Below are 22,286 nucleotides of genomic sequence, written 5' to 3' on the forward strand. Positions count from 1 at the left end.
ACCGCAAAAAAAAAAATAAAATAAGACCAATACAACCGGCGTCCAGTAAAACCTCCAGGGTGGGGAGTTACTTGACGGTTCCCTACTCAAGGACCCCCCACTTTTAACTGAGAAAACAGAGGCCATCTGATGTGACCAAGGTCACATGGCAAAGGGCAGAGGCGTCCCTGACTTGTTCCCCTGCCTGCAAGCTGTGCTCCAGCAGGCGGGCGCCCTTCCAGGCACACATTGTCTCTGGGTCCTGGGAAGAGCATGGCTGTGCCTTGAGCGTGTGTCTGTGCGGAGCCTGTCCTGTGCTCCGGTATCGGGGGACAGCCCATCCTAAGCACTGAGACACGGGTTTGATAGATGGCTCGATGGCCCCGCAGGATGTCCAGAGTCCCCCGTGGATGCCCTGAGCATCACCGTTCTAGTGAAGCGACTTGCCGGGCGCAGGACCACTGGGGGCATTTGAGCCGTCCATGCCGGGAGCCTCTTGCTGATGCTTCCGAAAACCGGCTCCTCTAATGAGCTGCCTAAGTAGCCAGCCTCCCCGTGACCGGCCCAGATGCTGCTCCGCGCCGAGGCGGGAGCCTCTACGGGCTGCTGCTCGGCCTAGTCTCTTCAGGGATGCTGGGAGGTGACGATGTGTGGTTGGGAAAGGGACTCGTCCCCATGCGCCCTTCTTAGGGACCAAGGACGGGAGCCGTGGGCGCGGGACTCACGGGGGTGCCCCTGCCTTGCAGATTTCCTGGTGCCCCTGCTGAGCTCGGTCCTGACCGTGGCCTGGGTCTGCTGCCTGGTGACCGCCTTCTACTGGTGCGTGCGCAAGCGGCGGAAGCCCGGCAGCCACGCGCGCTCGGCCTCTGAGGAGAGCACCACCAACAACGTGCGGGAGCAGCTGAACCAGATCAAGAACCCCATCGAGAAGCACGGGGCCAACACAGTCCCCATCAAGGACTACGAGAACAAGAACTCCAAAATGTCCAAAATAAGGACACACAACTCGGAGGTGGAAGAGGACGACATGGACAAGCACCAGCAGAAAGCCCGCTTCGCCAGGCAGGCCACGTACACGCTGGTCGACAGAGAGGAGAAGCCCCCCCACGGCACGCCGGCCAAACACCCGAACTGGACAAACAAACAGGACAACAGAGACCTGGAGAGCGCGCAGAGCCTGAACCGCATGGAGTACATCGTATAGCAGACGGCGGGCGGAGTCTGAGGGCGCCCGGGGTTCCTGAAGCTTCTCCAGCTGTCCTGTCGTGTTCCGGTCCCAGGCTGTCCTTGACGTAGAACCCCTGTGTTAATTTAAGTTCTGACAAGCTGGCTTACACTGGCAATGGTAGTTTCTGTGGTTGGCTGGGCAGCACTGCATCGCACAGCTATGCAAACACCAGGCCCCGGGGCCCCGCCCCTGTCGGATCAGGCTCCCAGGAGAACACCCGGCCCCCCGAGGTCTCCAGCCTCCACTTCTGCCAGATGTCCCGATGGTGATGCAGTCTTAGGATCATAGTTTTTATTTATATTTATTGACTCTTGAGTTGTTTTTGTATATTGGTTTTATGATGACGTCCAAGTAGTTCTGTATTTGAAAAGTGCCTTTGCAGCTCAGAACCACAGCAACTATCACAAATGAGTTTATTATTTATTTTTTTTATTGTATTTTGTTGTTGTTGTTGGGGGAGGGGGACTTTGATGTCAGCAGTTGCTGGTAAAATGAAGAATTTAAAGAGGAAAAATGTGTCAAAAGTAGAATTTTGTATAGTTCTGTAAATAATTCTTTTTTATTAATCACTGTGTATATTTGATTTATTAACTTAATAATCAAGAGCCTTAAGACATCATTCCTTTTTATTTATATGTACGTGTTTAGAATTGAAGGTTTTTGATAGCGTTGTAAGCGTATGGCTTTATTTTTTTGACCTTATTTTCTTATTACGTGTTGCCTATAAGCCAAAATTAAGGTGTTTGAAAATAGTTTATTTTAAGACAATAGGATGGCCTTCTGTGCCTGGAATACTGGTGGAGTTGTTTTTTTTTTTTTTTTTCGTACGACGTCAGATGTTTAAAACCCCGACTGAGGCAGTTTGAGAGTTAGTCTAGAACAAGTGTTTTTTTTTTTTCGTTTTTTTTGTTTTGCTTTAGACTTGAAAGAGACAGGCAGGTGATCTGCTACCGAGCAGTTTAAGGGAACAAGCTGAGCTATGACTAAACGTAGCCAAAACGTGAGTGGTTGAAGATCATTAAAGATATCAAATTAATTGTGTGAAGTTGGAAGCACACCAATCTTATCTTGTAAATTCTGATTTCTTTTCATCATTCGTAATGTAAGACTGAACCACTTGTAGATTTGATTTTGTGTTGTTATCTACTGCATTTAGGGAGTATTCTCATAAGCTAGTTGAATACTTGAACCGTAAAATGTCCAGAAAGGTCACTGTTTAGATTTGCCAGAGTCCACTGCCTGCCTTAAGTGAGGAAATCAAAATGCTATGACGAAATTTAAGATCAAAAAGACTTATTAAAAACTGACTTCGTCGGTTCACCGTTAAGACCGTGAAGATCCTTTGTATTGCCCTCTTAGTGTTATACGAACATAAACATACATCTTTGATGTGTTGTTCCTGGCAATAAATTTTGAAAAGTCATATTTATTAAATTTTTTTGTACGAAAACACGGACCAGTGTGGCCTCTTCTGAGCTTATGTAGTTCTGCCTGGCTCTGCCTTGTGCCTTTGCCAGCGCCCTGGGTCTGTCCTGGTGACTGGGGTGTGAGAAGTAGGCTGTGCTTGACAGGGTCCCCCATCAAGAACGGAAAGCCTTTTCAGCCATAACATTCTCGAAACCCCGAGGGGCTGCTGTGAAGCTGGAGCTGTGAGCCCCGTCTTGGGGGCCTAGATGCCCTTGTTATTCGACAGCAAGTGTGAATACTGCTTGAATAAACACCACTGGATTAATGGCCTGCAGTGTGGACTGAATTGTTTTGAGCACTTGCGGGGGAACGCCCACCGCAGTAAAAGGGTTTTAAATAGCTTGGAATTGGTGCTGGGGGATTAGGAGGGAGACTGGATGCTTTCTCTTATTTTCCCCTGGCTGTTTGGATGAATGTGGATGTCCTGCCGTCACTGCAGACCACACCCTTGTGGCTTTCGTGCACCTTGTACCTCTGGGCTGGTCTCCGCAGGAGGTGGTGGTTACAAGCTTCTGGGGTGAGGGCCCTTCTGCCCCTCACCACCTTGCTCCTAGGGAGTGCGCGAGTGGCTGGCCTCCCGTGCAGAGCCGGGCTGCTCCTACCTGTAAAGGGCAGGTGAGCTGTGGTTGTTGCTCGTGGCTGCTGGGGCCAGAGGCCAACAAGCCTGCCCCACATGGCGGGGCGGGGTAGAGTGGGGGAAGCTTTGCCTCTGGCATCTCGGCACCGAGGGATGAACCACCAGTGACAGGCATGTGGACAGCTTCCAGCAGCTTTGAGGAGTTGCCAGGAGTTCCCTCCTCTGGTTAGGAAGCTATAGCTTACCCTCCTCGGAGCTGTGACACCCAGGCTGTCACCCCCCTCCAGTCTTCATAGTAGAACTCCAGCTGGAGTGACAAACTGAGCAGAGGAAAAGCTACGGGGATGTTTATCTTTCTTCATTCTTGGGAAGCTTCTCTTTCTACCAGGTTAGGAGGCGTGTCCCGATGGGCATCTTGGTTAAGAATGGATGGCGGGTTGAAGCGTCCCTGGTTCCTTGTGCACGAGTGGAGGCCATCAGGGGAATCAGTCCCCTGGTTCCTCGTGCACGAGTGGAGGCCATCAGGGGAATCAGTCCGGGACAGAGTTTTGGCTCGGGGAGGGAGCGCGAAGGACCTGGACCGTGACGGGTCTGGGTTTCCACGATGTCTGCCTGTCCTGGAACGGGACCCCGTATCACTGCTCTGCGGGGCTCAGGTCAGAGGGAGGGAGCAGTGCTTTCCCGGTACAGACCCGACGAGCAGGACAGTCTGAGTTCAAATGCTACCTTGCCCCGGTGGTTTGTAAACTTGGATTCTGCAGGACCCAGAATTCCCTGGGTAGTTGCCAAAGGCTTGTGTGCCAAGAAAAGAGTTTAATGAGCCTCTTCAATTCTTTATTCCAGGAGGGAAGCGATCTTGTGATTGTTACTTTAAGGAGCCTTCTATGCAGGACACGCTGGGTAGTGGAAAGGATGAGATGGTCTCATCTGGACAGGGCTCAAAGCCACGACCTTGGTCGTTAAGGGAGGTGGTCCCCTTTCTCCAGGCCCTGGTTATCCTGGGGGCAGGAATGTGCAAAAGAAGGGACTTAGAACCTTCCCTATCCCCTGGGAATGTTCTGTGCCCTCTGTAAGCAGGCCCTGGAAAAGGAAGAATTTTCCGTCCAGAAACATGGCTAACTAGAACTCCAGCATTAGAACACATATATACCATGAAACTCCGGGAAAGCATCAGCTCACAGTTGGGTGCTTTAGGATGGGACACTGTCCTGGGATTCTAGACTTATGTAATGCAGAGTTAGAACAGAGGGGTATATCTTGACTAAAAGCCCAGTGAGACTGGGTGATGAGCAGAAGCAGAACTTGTAAGCTGGGGAGGGGGTTTCTCTTAAATACAGAGTCCCAGGCCTGGCCCATGATTCATAAGTGGGGCCTGGGAACCTGTATTTTCAACAAGCTGTCCCCTCCTCCCCCAATCCTCCCTGGTTTAGGTACAGCAAACTTTGAGAACAGCTTCACTAAAGTACTAAAGTACAAGCTCTTCCATTAATTACAAGGTTTTTCCTCCTTGTTAAACTGAATTAAGTATTCTGGAAGCTGGTTTGTTGCTCAATTGCCACCTGACATCATTTTTAAGTAAATTAACGACACCTCCCCTTGAACAAGTTGTGGTGTAAGAGCTTCATTTTATTGGCTGATCTGAGGGGGGTCAGTGAGTCAAAGTTAACTTATTTGGTAATATTTCTTAGGTAGCAAAGAGCCCAAGGAACCAGATTGTGGGTTTCCCACATTTCTGAACGGCATACACCTGTCGACCCCAAAGTGAGCAAGTGTGCGGCTAAAAACCAGTTAGTTACCTTTAAAGAAAAAAAAAAATGTCCCACCGGCCTGCAGAGGATTGCGACCTAGGCTGAGCAAAGTTCCAGCAAAGTTTCCGCTTCGACGGCGGCTTTCTTTCTTGCCTCTACTGGGAATGAGAAACAGGAGTTCAGAGGTTCCCGGGCTGGGAAGACACACAAGTACTGGGTTATGGGAAGTCTCCTCCTGCTAATGTGTATTTATACTTTGTAAACTCTGATTCATCTGAGCATTGAAACAGAAATCTGCTTCCTGAGGTTCTGTTTTTAAATAGATAGTTTGCAAAAACAACAATTATTTTTCTTAACATTTTTTTTTCCATCCCACAAGCAGCTAAACATGCCGGCTCGGGCTATGTCAGGCTCCAACTGTGCCAACAGACAGCTTGGTCATCAGAGGTAGAAGGGTGCCCCAAGGCCGTTCTGTGGGGTTCTGGCCCCAGAAGCCTTAAAAACAAAGTTTAGAAACCATCAGGGCAATCGTGTTGTGTCACTTTAAGTACTTTAAGTCCATGAGATATTCCTGGGTCTATTAAGAATAACGAATTGCCCTTTGTGAACAACTGCCTTCTGATGGTGGTTAAAAGTAAGGGCAAGTGGGGGTGATGCTCGCAGGGCTGTGGGTACCGCTGCCTGGCACAGACGGGCCTGCACACCTGCATGGCACCCTCTGAGATCGTGTCACGAGGGTGCGGCTCCCTGGCTTTGGACATGAATTCTACCTGTGTCACTTGCTCCCACATGCCGGGCACAGCCTCCTGGCTTACAGTGTGTTTCTTTCAAGTCCCAGGCAGCTTTTACAAGTCTTAAATTCTGTATCATTATGCACGGGCCCCGTATTAACCTGTGATATGAAAGTTGGGGAAATTAACTTGGAGAGTAAAGGCTCTTAAACCCAATGAGAACCTTGAATGGAGGCCTCCCCGCCGCCCCGCCCCGTCCCCTGCAACTGTCCACATCAGGGCACCCAAGGGTTGAATTACTCCGAGAGCAAAAGCAGATGCCAGCAACATGAAAGTAACAGCTTTGTTTCAAAGAGAAGCTCTCCTGGCAGGGACAGTGGGGCTCCTCCACGATCCCCAGGGGAACACAAGTTAGCAGCTGGCTTCCTAATGACTACTCAGCACCCAGACGGGTTGGCCCCCGGCTCTGTTTTGCACCTGAAGACTGAAAAGCTGCTTTACTTCATCCTTTCTGAGAAATGTGCAGTTGAAAAGCCTTCATTGGAGACTCGCCCGGGTATTAATGCAATCGGTGACCTTACCAGTGAAAGGATCCACCCCTCCTTACTTTCCCAGAAGGGGAAGCTGAGGCCTAGAGAGGATCGGGGACCTGTCCCAGGCCACACAGAGTTAGCGACAGCCAAGACTAGAACCTGGGGCTCCTGCTAGCTGGGCTGCTGCGTTTTCTGCGTCTTCCGGGGATTTGCCAGGTTTATGTCCAGATCCTGCCCTTGATGTGATTTTCAAAGGTAAAGAATTGGGAGATCAGCAATTAACAAAAAGGGGGGCCGCAGGAAGCTGCTGTAAAGACAGTGGCATTGATCTGAGCTGTGCCTCCTCTGGGCTTTGCCTAGAAAGTGACATCTTTATAAATCTGTGAGCAACAGATATTTTCCTAACCAAAGGCAGATGAAAGCGCATCCCTTTGGAGGTGATTTCCTTGTTCTTGGGCAGCTTCACACGTCCTTTTTAGTTTCTGCTTCATAGAATTAGAAGATGAATCGCAGGAAAAGAGGCTCAGAAAGGAAAGCCAGTGACAGGCCCCTAGGTCCTACTCCTCCCTGCGCTGCACACACGTGCACGCCCTTCCACAGGGGTTTTCAGGATGATCACGACACTCTCCGTGTCTGAGGCAGTTGGGAGGGTGCCGGCCAGTGTCAGGTGATTTGCAATTACAACAGGCCTCCTCTCACACCCCTTAACCACGCTTGCCTCCCTGGCAGGTTACGTCCAGGTTATGGAGCAAAAAGCCCTTGAGCAGCTAAAAAGATGAAAAGCCAAGGCAGTTGAACGTGATGCCACGCCACGACAGGGTGCAGCCACGCCATGACGGGATGCAGCGGGGCTGGCACAGACGCACCTGGGAGTTCCTGGAACCGCCCGTGGGCCACTCTGCCTCTTCCACCAACACCTGTGCTCTCCCCACCAGCTGAGGAGGGATGGGAGTGGGTCCCACATCTCTAACCTGTTTGTCATGTTGGGGAGGCCAGAATTAGGTGTAGTATGCTAAAGTTTCCTATGCGCTGAGGCACCAGCGCCGACCGATTTGGGAAAACTCCATCCTGGGGACAGAAATGTCAACCCTCCAAGTTCAGGACACAGACAATCAGATACCCTCACAAGGCTCTCTGGCTTGGCAGGGATGGTTTTGGGAAGTGTTTTTGAAAGAATCCAAGGCACAAAACAGAAAGGAAGAGCACAAATGTGAAACAGCTACAGTTTTGCACAAACTGAGGGCATGGTGGCTGAGATGTGAAGGAAAGGGAGTGGGAGGGGCGAGTCAGGCCTCCCCACCCCCTCTGCTCTCCCAGCACCCAAGGCCGGTATCTCTGCCTTTGCTTCCTGTGCCTTCTCGGTCCAACACTCAACAAAAGAGGCCCCGAACAGAATGTAAATTGATGCAGCCACTATGGAAAACAGTCTGGAGTTTCCTTAAAAAACTAAAAATAGAGCTAACCATATGATCCAGCAATCTCACTCCTGGGCGTACATCTGGAAAAGATGAAAACTCTAATTTGAAAAGATACATGCACCCAAATGTTCATAGCAGCGCTATTCACAACATCCAAGACATGGAAGCAACCTAAGTGTCCAACGACAGATGAATGGATAAAGAAGATGTGGTGTATATATATGCAATGGAATATTACTCAGCCACAAAAAAGAATGAAATATTGTCATTTGCAGCAACATGGATGGACCTAGAGATTATCACACTAAGTGAAGTCAGACAGAGAAAGACAAATATCATATGATATCACTTATATGTGAAATCTAAAAAAAATAATACCAATCAACTTATTTGCAAAACAGAAACAGACTCACAGACATAGAAAAGAAACTTATGGTTACTAAAGGTGAAAGGGAAGAGGGAGGGATAAATTAGGAGTATACGATTAAAAGAAACATACCATTATGTATAAAATAGATAAACAACAAGGATTTACCATATAGCACAGGGAACTATATTCAATATCTTGTAATAACCTATAATGGAAAACCATCTGAAGTTGTACACCTGAAACTAACACAATATTATAAGTCAACTATGGTTCAATTTAAATAGATAGGCCCAAACATCTCCTCCTGGGTGCTCTGCCTCCAACTGGGCCTGTCACTTTCACCTTCTCGGGCACAGGGCCAGGCTGAGCACTGAGCCGTCAGGGGCCTGCACTCTGAAGCCGCACTTCCTTGATTCCCTTGCAGCTATTCCATCCCAACTCCTGGCGTTAGTATTTTCTGCCTGGGAGGTGTTAGGCGCACACTAGAGCGGCCCAACAGCAATTTCTGGGCTTTGGGTTTGGACAGGCCTGGATTCTAGGCTCTGCCACTTACCAACTCGGGGAAACTTTCCAAAATTCCCTGTGCCTCAGTTTCCCCATCTGTGAGATGGTGATAAGAAATGTGTGCCACTGTTAGTATTCATGAAAAAGGGCCGCAGGAAGAAAGAACGCTGCTCTCAGTACTTCTCTTAGCATCCCGTGAGACCAGAGAGTCCATTAAAAGATGAAGGAATCCAGCTAGATTTCAGTGACAGCCTCCGCTCTTACCATTGAACTGGGCCCCTGTCAGAGAAGAGCCAAGGGCTGCTGGATCTGGTGGTAGATGGCTCCCAAAGACTCCTGGTTCCTGGTTCTTTGACCAAACCCTAATCTAAGTCCTACTGTGAAGGGATTTTTCAGACCTAATTAAAGTCCCAAATTCAGTTAGCCTTAAAATATGGAGATTACCCCAGTGGGGCTGACCTAATCACAGGAGCTTTAAAAGCAGGGAGTTTTCTCAGGCTGGTCACAGAAGGAGAAGTCAGAGAGATTCAAAATATGAAAAAGATTCAGCACAAGGGGTTTCTCCATTACTGAGATGGAGGGGTAGGCATGTGGCAAGGTCCTGAGAACAGCCAGGAGATGCTGAGCAAACCCCTCCCAGCTAACCACCAGCAGGACCCCAGGGCTCTTAGTCTCACGGCTGCCAACAACCCAAAGGAGCCTGGAAGTGGGCCTTTCACTAGTCGAGCCTCCAGATGAGGACACAGCCCAGCTGATACCTTGATTCCAGCCTTTTGAGACCCAAAGCGGAGGACCCAGCTAAAAGGTGTCAGGAACCGAGATAATACCTATGTGTTGTTTGAAGCTGCTAGTTTGTGGTGATTTGTTACGCAGCAATAGCAAACCAATGCAGGCCTCTTGTAAAGGGGGTGGCACCAGGCTGTGTCTGGTGTGGGTGCTATACCGTATTTGGTTCTGACTATATAAATTGTGGACTTTTTCCTGGATCAATTCAGTGCCTGCTACCAGTGCTGCAGATAGAAAAGCTCATTTAAGACGAGAATGAACTACAGGATCACAAAAAATCTTGGTGCCCAATGAAATTCTACAACAGTGTGTGGTCTGAGAATGTAGATGACTCGCTATAGCCTCTAAATAATACTAATAGTTCTTCCACATCCATCCTCTTCACTGTTTTAAAAAATTAAGGCCAAACAAGGTAAGCTCAGGTGCCTGGCCTTGGAGGACTCCGGGACACACAGTCTCGGGCCAGTTTTCTCTCCTCATGAAACGTGATAATGTTTGATGCCTGTTTTCTTGCTGATGCTTTCAGTGGACTGGACGTCTCAGAATCACTTTGTAATGCCTTTCCCTATAGGGATATTCCTTCCCTGGCTGTCCTCACTGAGCTGTGACCATCTCCTCTGCACTGAAAGGGGCTAAATGTTGAGCCCAACTTACTCTCCCACCATCTCCTCTCTCCTAAGTTTGTGCTCTTACGGTGGGCGCTGGCCTGGGTGGGCATGCAAAGCCAGTGGCAGAAAGTGAAGATTCTCTCAAGTATGGTGTGCTTTTCTAAAATATTACTAGGACCTAGAATTAGACCTTACGAACACGAGGAACCGCAGCCACAGTTGTTTCTACAACCAGGACCCAGAACATGCGATTTGATAAAGTGGTACCGAGAAACACTGTCTTCAAGAGAAAGGAAGACCAATTTGATGTAGAAGATTCACAGGCGGACCGAGACTCTGCTTCTCTCTGAGCCTGTACAGAGACGTCAGGTGAGATCCAGAAGGTTCTTCCAGCTGGAGGTTCTTATTAGCATCAAAACAAGAACTCCAACAGCACTGCCCTGCAGTTCTGACACAGAGAGCACTTCCTCCCACTGGAGAGCTACCTGAGGATGCTTTTCTAGCTGCCCCAGGCTCTGCCCAGGTAGGCTCCACCCTGCTCTACAGGTCGCTGAGCTGAGCAGAAAGCGCTGGGGAAAGGCTCACAGGCAAGCATTTTAAGGAGAATATATTATACAAAGCAAAGCAGGGTTGCTGTTGCACAAGACCCCATTCACGCTGACATCATTTCGGGAAGGCCTTCCAGGCCCCTCCCACCGGGACACATCCCAAACGCACAGCCCGCGTGTCACGTCAGGGCTGGAGGTCGCCCTAATTTACCATCCCCCCTCCTCCCACTGACAACAGGAACGCATGAGCTGGTCTTGGTCCTCCCAGGCACCCACAGTGGGTTTGGGAAAGAGCCCTCCACATTCTTCTCACCAGCTGAGCATGTGAAGGAGGAACTGAAAAGGCCTTAGGAGCCACTGGGCCCAGAAAAACCCCCAGCCAATCTGTCACCTGCCTCCTCTGGAGAAGGGTCTGCCTGTCCATCCCGCAAATCCAGGGGCAGGTGGAGAGAGGGATGTGAGGCAGTGGGGGAAGTGAGAGCTGAGGCTGTGTCCATGAGTGTGTGTGTGTCCATGAGTGTGTGTCCACCAGTGTGTGTGTCTGTGTGCCCACAAGTGTGTACATCGATATGTGTCCGTGTCCATATGTCTATGAGGGCGTGTCCACAAGTGTGTCTGTGTGTGTCCATGAGTGTGTGCGTCGATGTGTGTGTGTCTAAGCGCAGAGACAGGGCTGGTAACAGAAGAACAGGCAAGAGGGCGTGGGAGACTGGGCCCTTATTTATAAAAGCTCTTCTGCCCTGAAGCAAGTCAAACTCCCTGCTGAGGAGCTGCTTTTCTTCCTCCCTTTTGAGTCTTCTTGCTGAACTGACCTCTCCCCCCGCAAAGGTCAGGGCTCTGCTCACCCTGGGCACCTCGCCTTCTGGTGCTGGATTGCCTTGGAAGCCCACAGAGGAGAGAATTCTTCAGCTCTAATTTCTGAGAGAAAAAAACTATAGTAAATCTCGCGAAGAAGTTTTTTTTTTTTTTAAAGAAATATATGCATGTTATGATCTTTGGGGAACTGTGGAAAAAACAGAAAGCAAACATGAAAACTGTACATCACCGGAGTCTCCTCCCACAGCCTGCTTCACCACCTAAAATAAATCAGGGTGGGTAATGAATGAGGTTTTAAGAAATATAACTGAACTTAAAATACAAGGTCAGCATCTCATCCTAGGTAATCCTTTAGAGGATGAGAAATTCTCCTGATTTTCCCACAGGGTTATTTCAGATGCGCTTTTTTGACCCAAACTATTTTAAAAGCGTTCTTTCTTCCACTACCCTGCCAAATGTGAACTTGAGATTCACACGCACTTTTCGAGAGCTTATTAACGATATTAATGATCATGGATCAAAGGCAAACCCCAGACAATTATTTAGGTGCTTTAAAAACTCATCTTCTGTACGAGGGTAACAATTTCTCAGTGCTGGCAAAGATGAAGGTAGCCTCACGTGTCGGGTCTAAAGCAGCAGAAGTAACGTAGGGGGCCTTCGGGAGAAAAGAGAACACATCCCTCGTCGGATTAAAACTTACGCCTATTGATACCTTGTCGCCTAAGCCCTTCCCATTTGTTTGAAAGTAGGCCCATTTCTCATCTGCAGAAAGCCTCTCTTCTAAAGGATACTCAGCTCTTCGCAGACCCTGCCTCTTTTAACATCCAGTTAAACACACTCAAACCTCCACCCCCCAGTTTTACTTATTTTTTGGCCACGACTCACGGCTTGAGGGATCTTAGTTCCCCAACCAGGGGTCCAACCCGTGCCCCCTGCAGTGGAAGCGCGGAGTCTTAACCACTGAATGGCCAGGGAAGTCCCTACCCTCTGCTTTTAAACAATAGTTCTTAACTGTGGCATCTCATGAGAACTGGAGGAGCTTTTAAAACTGCCAATGCCTAGGCCAATAGAAGCTACCCAGGTAATTCCAATTTCAGTGTCAAGAACCCACTTTTAAACGGATGGTGAAATTAATACACGGAGTGGTACGCTTACCTCGGGGCTCTGTGGAGCCAAGTGTGGTACTTAAACTATCAGAGATTATTTGACAGATGAAGAAACTGAGGCCCGGGAGGTTAAGTGACTTGTCCCCAAATACATGAACCAATTGGTGGTAAAACAGCAGGGCTGTCAGTAGCCCCAGGCAGGCCAGGGCAGCTTTCCTGGGCCGGCCACATGGCACCCATGACCAAAACGGCCAGAAGAAACGGGCTTTGCTTTGTCGAGTGCAGCGGTTCTCAACATTTCACGTACAGCTATTCAGATGTATTATTCCAACCTGATATTGAAATGCTTCTGAAAAATTATGTACAGGATCTGAGGGGAAATATATTTACAAGCAACCAGAGAGGCCTGGGATCCTGTCATAAAAGGCAGTGCAGAGAAAGAGTCAGCCCAGGGCTTCATTCGGTGCTGAACTAGGAGTAAATTCCCTTCGAAAATGGAAATGAATCCACTTGGGAAATGTCAAGATCCTCTGGAAAGGAGTCAAGGTCACATCCTTTAACCCCTCATGAGAGGAGTCTATCTTGACTCACACTGGGAGCAGAAGTGGTAACATAGCTGCAGTGTAGAGGCCGCCCCAAGTCTTACGGGACAATTTAATCACAACATCCTGCACAGGGTGTTCCAGACCTAAATCTTTAGGGCCAGTGGTTCAAATGAAGAGCCCCTTTGATTATTTTAACACAGTCTTCAAAACTTCAGAATTGCTTCAAGGCGGAAAAAGTCTCCAACCAATAGAACATAATGTTACAGATAGCATGTTCAGAAAAGGGCATTTTGAATGTATATTCCTTGGGGTTAATTCACTTGCTTTAAAGAAGAGTGACATACACTAATTTACTTTTTTAAAACAATTTTACTTTTTATTCATAAAACAGGCTCATTTACACTACATACTAGTTTCATCCCCTAGGCATGCACAACTATTTGAACTATTTTAGCAGTTTAAACAAAACAAATGAGAGGATAAGGCTAACGGGAGAAGGGAGCTCTCCTGGTGATGCCTGCAGTGTTTGGCTTTCTACCTTGACTGAAGAAAGTTTCTTCTGGGGATCTGTCAAATCCATACCTTTAGTTGCCTGGTCAGGTGCTTGGGGACCAAATGTATGGTTTCACTGATTTTTGTCTAATTAACAAGATTTTTGATAAGTAACTGTAACAGCAATCATCAGATAATATCATGCTGCATAATACAACTTATGTGATTAAATCCAACCCCGGTACTGAGCAGTTCTCGACAATTAAAGGCAATAATTTCATCCACTCAAGTTCCCTCTGTTAAGCTACATGTTGACATGTATTTGTTCCTTGTCTTGTCGAGTAAACACAGAAACCAAATTAGAGGGAGTTCTGCAGATTTCTGAGAATTTAATTACATCATAAATTGTAACACCAATGATATACATGGTTAGACTTCTGCCCTGAGTGATTTTCTGAATTAACTTCATTTTACAATGCCTAATTTATTTTGTACCAAGGAAGACTTTAAACTGTTTAACAGAAATCAGCTTAACTTTGATTTCTTACTTGTTGCAACGCGTTTCAATTCATTTGTGTTTCAATAACAACGTTTGAACTCTCTTGTCTTGACAAACCAAGTATGGAAATTTCCTCATAAAAGAAGAAATTAAAAGGATTTCCATACTCAAGCCATAGCACAGTACACTGAAAAGAGAGGTTCTGGCTCTTAGGAAAGCCAAAGGAAGGCCACTCACCAGAATTCCGTGGAGATATTACAGTGGGTCCTGCCAAGAAGGAATTCAAGGAAACTGGGAACGGCGACACTGTGATCCCAGGCCACTCTCTTGGGTACAGAGGTTTCCTTCCCTTACGTGCTCTGCTCTCTCTGAGCTCTTTCTGAAATCAAAAGCCACTGATAGGCACAACAATTCATGCTAAAGTCCAAACATGACACTGAGAGCAAACAAATTAACTGTGATCCCACTGTTGTCCCCAAGATATACCCTGAGATACTCATTCAGAAAGAAGCTATAGTCTCCAAAAATCAAAATACAGAGAGTGTTCGTGACTCTTGCTTTTTATAAAATGAAATACATTTTTCCTATTTTTTTTCATTTAAAATAAGTGAGCACAAAAGCTGCAGCATTTACTCCTCTCTCCCCAAACGTTTGCTCCTTTGCATTTAGCAATTTACATGCATATCTGGATGACAGTTAACCTCCAGAGGCAAAGAAAAGAAAAATGTGTAAGAAAAGTCACTCTGACTGTTCTCAGACATTTGCGAACATTAAAAAAAAAAAACAACAAAAAAACCCCACCACCAAGCTATTAAAAAGTCATTTGAAAGCACTTGGAGGTGACGTAGAAGCCATGACATCGAGAAAGTTAGGGAGTTCAAAGTTATAACATTAATCAAATTGGACCCATAGCATCAGACTTGGATTCCAAGCATTAGACTTACGGGAACTTGACTATACATTTAATTTGCTTTATGAAGTAAGTGGTTGAAGAACTTATTCTTTTTAACTAAGAATACTGACAGGGTCTCAGATTTTCAGATGCTGGAAATTATTAAGATTATTAAGAATATCAAAACACACCCACTTCTGGCAGTAGAGAACCAACTCTTCATTTCCCACCTAGTAAGCAACAAAAAAAACCTGGCAGCCCATTTTCCACTCCGTACTTCCAAATATCCAAAGAATCAAAGAACCACTCAAGTAACAAGAGATCCAGGGGTGTTTCAGACATGTGGAAGGAAAATGCTTAAAGGTAAAATTCCTCAAACACATGCCTTATTGCGGAAGCAGAGAGCTGTTCCCTCTGTTAATCCTGATAAAAATCCCACGTACATGATGGCTGTGAGAAAGACCCTATCTATCTACAGCCAAGGGTGCTATTTTCCCTCTAGATCACAGTCATTGTTATTTCCACAAATATACCAAACTCTAAAACAAGTCTTTTCTTGAAGGACGATCACTAAGCATGTAAGTATTGGCTTTAACCACCAGGCCTAGGTTAACTAATGAAATAAAAACTCGATAAAAACTTTCTCTGGTGCCTCCAGTTCAAATATCTCCTAGTTCTGGGGTAGGCAGCAGCTATTGGAATGGCTCTTTTTAATTCCAGACTCTTCCAGGGAGCTCATTGTTTCTTGGCCTATTCCCTGGGTTATTATTTGTGCCCTCTCTGCTTAAACTGTTCCAATAATTGTTTAAGAAGATTCAGTGACACACTGTGGTCCTGTCTTTAGTGAAGAGCACACCGAGAATACGCATCGCTCTGAGAGAGGGGCCCAGGATGGGCCATGTTCTACCATCTTCTCAGGAGGTTTCCACCCTGTGTAGTCTGCCCCTACTGGAGGAGCAGAATCTGCTCCACTGTGGTTGGTATTCTGTTGGGCTCCCTTTCCTATAGAATCCTATGACTGGAATCACCTGGGGCAGGAAAAAAGCTAAGTGGGAAGAGGAAGGGGTATCAGTGGGCGGGGCCATGTTCCTGGTGGGGGTGGTGAGGCTGGGACCATAGGAAGGGAACAGGCTACCAGAAGAGTCTGGAACATCAAAGGGCTAGCACTTGTATCCACGGCCAGGTATGGCAAGCAAGACTTAGCTTCATGACACAAAATGATGCCATGAAATATGGTTGCCTCTTAATGAGCCTTGCCCTGCAATCTAAGAGGGGAAAGGAGAGTGGGGAAGGACACAATGAGCTGGGAGAAACCACTAATTAATCTTAAGCATGAACTTACACTGTGTCTACTTCCATATTCTTTTATATTGTTGGGCTTTTTCTGGGTTATTTTTTGCTAACTCCTACACTTTGGGGAATATACTTGATTTTCCTTGTTACTAGGGAGGTACTACTTCAAAGGACCACCCAATGTTGAGCAGGAAAAAAGATGCATTTGATGGGTGGCCTCTGCATATGGTTTCTTCCTTATTTTAGAATGAAACTGGGTTAAGAAAATCTACTGTAGGTGTCCATCCAAAATAAGTCATTGCTATGATTCACTATGTGACATTTCAGCAAGCCCACTGGAGACAACAGTGGGTGATACTGCAGATGGAAGGCTCCTGGTTTGAAATTTAAACTGCCTGTGAAGCCTTCCAAGTGGAAAACCGCAAACTCTGGCCACTGAGTTCCACTTGGGTTCTTGTCCGTCCTGAACTTAAACCAGAATCTTAGAGGTGGCGGCAAGGGCAGGGACATGCCTGAGCTACAAGCAAGAACAAGCTTCTCCCACATCTTCCCCTAATGTTGGGCTGAATTATATGTAAATGTCCTGCAACTCTTAGGATAAAGTCACAGCTCCCTGGGCTCTGTGGCCGCCCTGCTTAAGAACCTGGGAACAAAGTGACTCATACACTGAACCCAACCTGCTTTACAGGTTGGAGGGGGCATGACGGGTGCCTGTCCACACATGGGCCCCTGCCGATGCGCTGGAGGCCACAATTGCCAGGCTGGAGGGAATCAACACTAGGGAGTCTCCAATTAGCCTGGTGGTTCTCGAACCTGGGCAGGTTTCAGAATCCCCCAGAGTTTCTCATTCTGTAGGTCTGGGTGGGACCCAGGCTCTGCATTTCTTCCACAGATTCAGATCATGATGCTGGTGCCACAGGCAGACAGTGTGAACTGCTAGCCTGTTCCTCCAGTGCTGGCTGCCCTCCTCAGGCTGAAGGGCAGGAGAACTGACCAGCAGCATTGTGGCCCATCGTGTGGTCTGTACATGGATGTGACAAGGAAGCACAAGATTGGTTTCTTCATGCGGTTCCTTCATGGACACTGTCACTGCCAACAAAGCGAGTGGCTATTTATCGTTAAAGTAAATTTCTGAAGACAGTTATAAGGTGTGAATGAGAAAGTAGCAATGCTGTCAGAACAAGCACGTAGGCTCCTGGAGGCCGCTGCTTTGAAAGCTGACCCCAACGCAGGTATATATTTTGTATTTGAAACAATCATTCGAATTCCTTTAAAATCACGGCATCGAGACACACTGCTCGTTTGTCACAGGCTTGGCCACTACATCCTCAACTACGAGTTTGCAATCTTCTTCCGTAAGTTAGTGGCCTCTTTCGTACTTCTTTCTTTTCTTGCTTGGGCTGCCCTGAGTCGTAGCTAATCTTTCAGTGTTTGTGGCTGAGCCAGTTTGCCGTGCCTGCCCTGGCTTATTTTTCATAAGATGTCTGGAGGAGAGATTTTCCAAAGCATGCAACTCTTCATTAGACGCGGTTTCTGCCAAATCTCGTTTCAAAAGTAACCCCGGATCTGACAGCTCTGAAGTTGGCAAAACCTTGACAGCTTTGCTTTTTTTCCACTATTATTTCCCTCGGGACTAATCGATCACTTCCAAGAGAAGCTCTCTTGCGGTGGTCGGCGTCTTCTACAGAGCCGCGGTTCCTGCGTTTCTGTTGTGCTCTGGCCCCTCGTGGACTTTGTTTTGGACCCGGGAATGCTGACTCACAGCTACAGACAGGGCTCCCGCGAAGAAGCCCCGTCTCTAACCGCGTCCCAGGATGAGGTTTCTGCTGGCTGCTGGTGCCTTCTGGCGGGGGCTGATGAACTTTCTCCAGCTTTGGAACAGGAAGCCCCCGGTGGCTCTCAGCTGCCTTTATGTAAGCCTTCGCCTGTCCCTTGGACGGGGGACCGGATGGGGCCTGGCTGTCCCCCCTCTTCCGTGCTACCTCCGCAATCACTGAGTCACTGGATGTTCCCACACTGTTCCTGCTGCTCCGTGATTTGCTCACGATGCTCCTTTTTGTTTCAGTTCTGTTCACACTAAAACAAAGAAAGATTTTTTTGTTCTGTAAAGCTGTAATGGCCAGGTTTCCTCCAGGTCCCCCTTGTCACACTTCTTACACTTGAAGCAGGACGCATGTGCTACTCTCCCTTCTCCTCACCCCTTGGCCAATCTAGGAAAATCCCCAAGTGTATATTTACATGCAGACCAGATCAAGCAAGAGCCATCACATTTTCCAGTACACGAGGACACACTTTATTTATCGATCACTGGGTTATCAATGGAGTTATGATGGAGTTCATATTTTAACTAAGGCTGAGAGGCATTCATTTCAGATGTTAAAGATCAATATTGCCTACATTTAATACATTGATTTTTTTCCCAGAAGTAAATGCTCAAATACATCCAAAGCACAGGCTCTGTGTGTGTGTGTGTGTGTGTGTGTGTGTGTGTGTGTGTGTGTATAAGAACATGCTTGTACATACACAAACTCCCTTTCTACAACACACATACAACTGATAATGTAAACTGCACTCTAAGTAAGTGTGCAATTCACTTGGAGGAGCAGGATAGAAGCTGCCCAGGGAGAATTCAGAGACTGGAGCCTTGTGAATGGCAAGGAGTTTCTTAAACCACCAAACCTGAAATATTGAGACTAAAATATTTCTTTAGCCTAAGCTTTAGTCTGGGAACCAATACATATGTCTGTGTTCTTACTGTTGCTTTGAGGGGCCCGAGGATTATCACAGTGACACGAGGGTCAGAACAGGTACCTCAGGAAAGGAGTGTATTTTTTCAGATCTGTCTGGGGCTGCTCGGAAAGTTGTACGAAATACCCTCAACAGGTGCTTTTCATCTTCAAGGCACTTGTCATTAATTACTCTCTGCAACACACCTGTGAAGCAAGGCCTTGCTCCCCACTGTCCAGAAAGTGAGAGAAAAAGAGTTTGGAAGGAGGAAAAGCCAGTCTGTGACTTAGAGTAGGGTCAGCGCCAGAGGGGCTTCTGTGATTAGGGTCCGAGCACTCCTGCTGAATTCTAGACCTCGTGTTATGTGCCAACCCATACAGACAGTCCAGAGGGAGGAAAAGGAAACTCATGGGACCTACAGGTCTTGCAGAGCGTTTCTCCTGAGCTCTGTGCCAGGAAGAAGCGGCCTCTCCATGCATGCAGCACGATCCTCCGACGCTCCTTGGAGAGCTCTTCCCGGCTATTCCAAAAGATAACAAAAGTTCAACCAGAAATCTATTAGCTGAACAGGAGGGAAAACAGTTCCACTCCAAATGCCCCGGTGAGCAGATTTCATTTGGTGAGGACTGGATGTAACTACGTCATGTTAAGCTTTTCTAATGTTTTTTAGTTTAGAAATTTTGGGTAAATTGTCACTTCCCTTGGCTTCCCAGGACATGTTTCATACATGAACGTGCACCACAAACGTGCAAGATGGTGATTCCAAGACATCTGGGAACTCTCGTCCACTATCTGATATCTCTGTGGCCCTGTGACGACGCCCCAGGGTCAGTAGCCAGGCAGCCGTGTGACTGTGGGCCTGATCTTCCGGAGAGACCTGGTGGCACAGTGGTCTGTACCCTGATTAGCCTCAGAATTCTTACATTTTCTCTATTGACAAAAATGCAAAATATGGCTTTTGCAATACTCAAGACAGTGTCAAGAGTTAAGCCTTTCAATACGGGTACTTTGAAAACTGGAGTTTGTAATCTTGGTTACTAAAAAACTGGGAGGTTTTTTTTTTTTCCTTAAACTGACAGCACTAACATGGTTTTAGATAATTCTTAGGTAATCTATCTATCTATCCTTATATATTCCCATGGAAGCTTCATAAGGAAGCAATTATAAAACGTAAAAACCTCCCAACCATCACCAACATTGACCCATTTCTTACTTTTGGAAAGTTGTTTCCTTTTTGTTAGCATGTAGATCATTCAGAAAAGGTGTTAACTTCTTTTATTTTCTGGTACGTTTCTAAGTACCCTTCTCCAGCCAATTCCACAGTAAAATGTTGCTGCTACAAGGAATGGTGTTGGTAAGGTACCAGTAGGTCCTAGCTTTAGACCTACACTGGAATTAAGAATGACAGCCCCAGAGAGCCTGGTAGGCGGCAGCCAGCAGTGTGATGCCCGGGTGTCCCACAGAGTGATGCCATGAGCTTCGTGCAATCACTGCCCTGAGCCACTAAGTACCAGCCTTTAGCTCTCACTAACTCTGCCTATGGTTCAGACCTGGACCAATGTCACTCAGAGTCATGTCCAGTTATGACCCAAGTCAGTTTGAAGAGTCAGTGAATAGAATACAATAGGTTTTATTGGATTATACTGCATTTTGATGCTTGTCCCTTTTCTTTTCCCTAAGACTTACTAGATGACTAAAAAGGACTAGTTTAAAAGTTAAATGACAGAGAAAGAGATTGAGATTTATGTGTGAAACACTTCTAAACATGCCCTATAAGTACAGTAGATCTCCCCCTTACAACCACACCCTGTAAGTGCTGTATTTTCAGAGCTGAACAATTAACATAAGGAGCATGAGTCAGGCTTTGAACAACTCTGTGGGAACCAGAAAGCCTTTTGCTATTAGGAATGATGTAAATTCCCCAAGGCTGGAAGAAGTCCACAATGGAGGCAGACAGGGTCATAAATAACAACAATGGATACTGCACAGACCACATAACATATGATGCTGTGATAGTGACACTCTTTGCATCTCATATTCGATTCAACCGCTGCCTTTATTTATTTATTTATATATTTTTTAAGCTTAGAGAGCACTCTGCATTTCCTATGGGAACTTCAAAAACATCTCTAAAAAACGAAGGACAATCGACTCTCCTCCCGAAGTCCTCTGACAACAAACAATGGGGGAAATGTCCTTGGAAGAAAACAACAACAGAAAGAGTGACAGTGTGACAGAAGGAAATGTCCAGCTCAAAACGTACAAAACCTGTGACTTCGTGTTTAAAAAAAAAAAAAAGAAAGAAGGAAAGAAAAGAAAAAGAACAAAGAAAAAGGTGAGGCAGAGTCTCCCGCTTCCAAATTAAAACCACATTTGGCAATTTGTTGAAGGAGGCATATTTACATTTGTATGAAGACTGGGTGGGCAGGGGAGAAAGGAGATTAGACTCCTTCAGCCCTTGAACTGTCAGATCTCATTAGAAATCTCTCACTCTTACATTTTAGGGTTAATTCACTCCCCTTTGTCACTAAATCGCAGCCTCCGGTGCCCCCCAAACAAGTATTCCAGAGGAAGCAGCTACCACCTCGGAGCAGGACTTCCCAAGGGACTTGTCCTGATTACTAATGGCTTCTCACATCTGGCATCAAAATGCAACCGTGGCTTATACAGAAGCAAAAGTCTTAAGGCTAAGGTGGCAAGTGCCTCCAGGGCTTACCCGGATGACACTGCTGCTTTTCCGATTCTGTGTGACTAACGACCCTGACATCTTCTGCAAAGAGTACAGACAAACCCAACATATTCAAGAAGGCTATGGGCAGGCCATCCAAAGTCCAGAGTGAGCACTGCACGGGGACTCAGGATTTAAGAAACGGGTTAACCAAGAGGATTGCTATGGGTCAGCATCAATCATCAACGATTCTTCACAACCTGGACTCTAGCTCTGAGTCTAGCTAAGGAAGAAAATGCTGCAACTATCTTTCCCTGGTCACCTCTCTCCCCATTTATTTATTTACCTTTGGTAATACTTTTGGTTTTGGTTTTAAAAATGGCCACCTGTAGGGACTTCCCTGGTGGCACAGTGGTTAAGAATCCACCTGCCAATGTAGGGGACACGGGTTTGATCCCTGACCCGGGAAGATCCCACATGCCGTGAAGCAACTAAGCCCGGGCACCACAACTACTGAGCCTGAGCTCTAGAGCCCGTGAGCCACAAATACTGAAGCCCACGCGCCTAGAGCCCGTGCTCCACAAGAGAAGCCACTGCAATGAGAAGTCCGCGCACCACAACGAAGCGTAGCCTCCGCTCGCCGCAACTAGAGAAAGCCCGCATGCAGCAACGAAGACCCAACACAGCAAAAAATAAATAAATGAAATAAATAAATTAAAAATAAAATAAAATAAAAACATCCACCTGTAAA

The 22,286-nt window shown here is 46.8% G+C and overlaps 2 protein-coding genes across 2 annotated transcripts in view; one reads left to right on the plus strand and one right to left on the minus strand.

Moving 5' to 3' along the window:
• The window catches only part of JAG1 (jagged canonical Notch ligand 1), a gene marked incomplete at its 5' end in the record, with an annotated part of 35,758 nt that extends 32,815 nt beyond the window's left edge, over window positions 1–2,943 (plus strand). The window contains one exon of the mRNA XM_082670712.1: window positions 726–2,943. Coding sequence (XP_082526838.1) covers window positions 726–1,183 — 458 coding nt within the window. The 3' untranslated portion in view covers window positions 1,184–2,943. The remainder of the gene's footprint in view (window positions 1–725) is intronic.
• Window positions 2,944–17,468: 14,525 nt separating this feature from the next.
• SLX4IP (SLX4 interacting protein) overlaps window positions 17,469–22,286 on the minus strand; it is a gene marked incomplete at its 3' end in the record, with an annotated part of 181,168 nt that continues 176,350 nt past the window's right edge. The window contains 4 exon segments of the mRNA XM_082670713.1: window positions 17,469–17,516; window positions 17,519–17,749; window positions 17,751–18,216; window positions 19,287–19,387. Coding sequence (XP_082526839.1) covers window positions 17,469–17,516; window positions 17,519–17,749; window positions 17,751–18,216; window positions 19,287–19,387 — 846 coding nt within the window.

The sequence above is a fragment of the Grampus griseus genome, assembly GCF_964374135.1.
Source record: "Grampus griseus genome assembly, chromosome: 14".
In the NCBI taxonomy this organism is placed as follows: domain Eukaryota; kingdom Metazoa; phylum Chordata; class Mammalia; order Artiodactyla; family Delphinidae; genus Grampus; species Grampus griseus.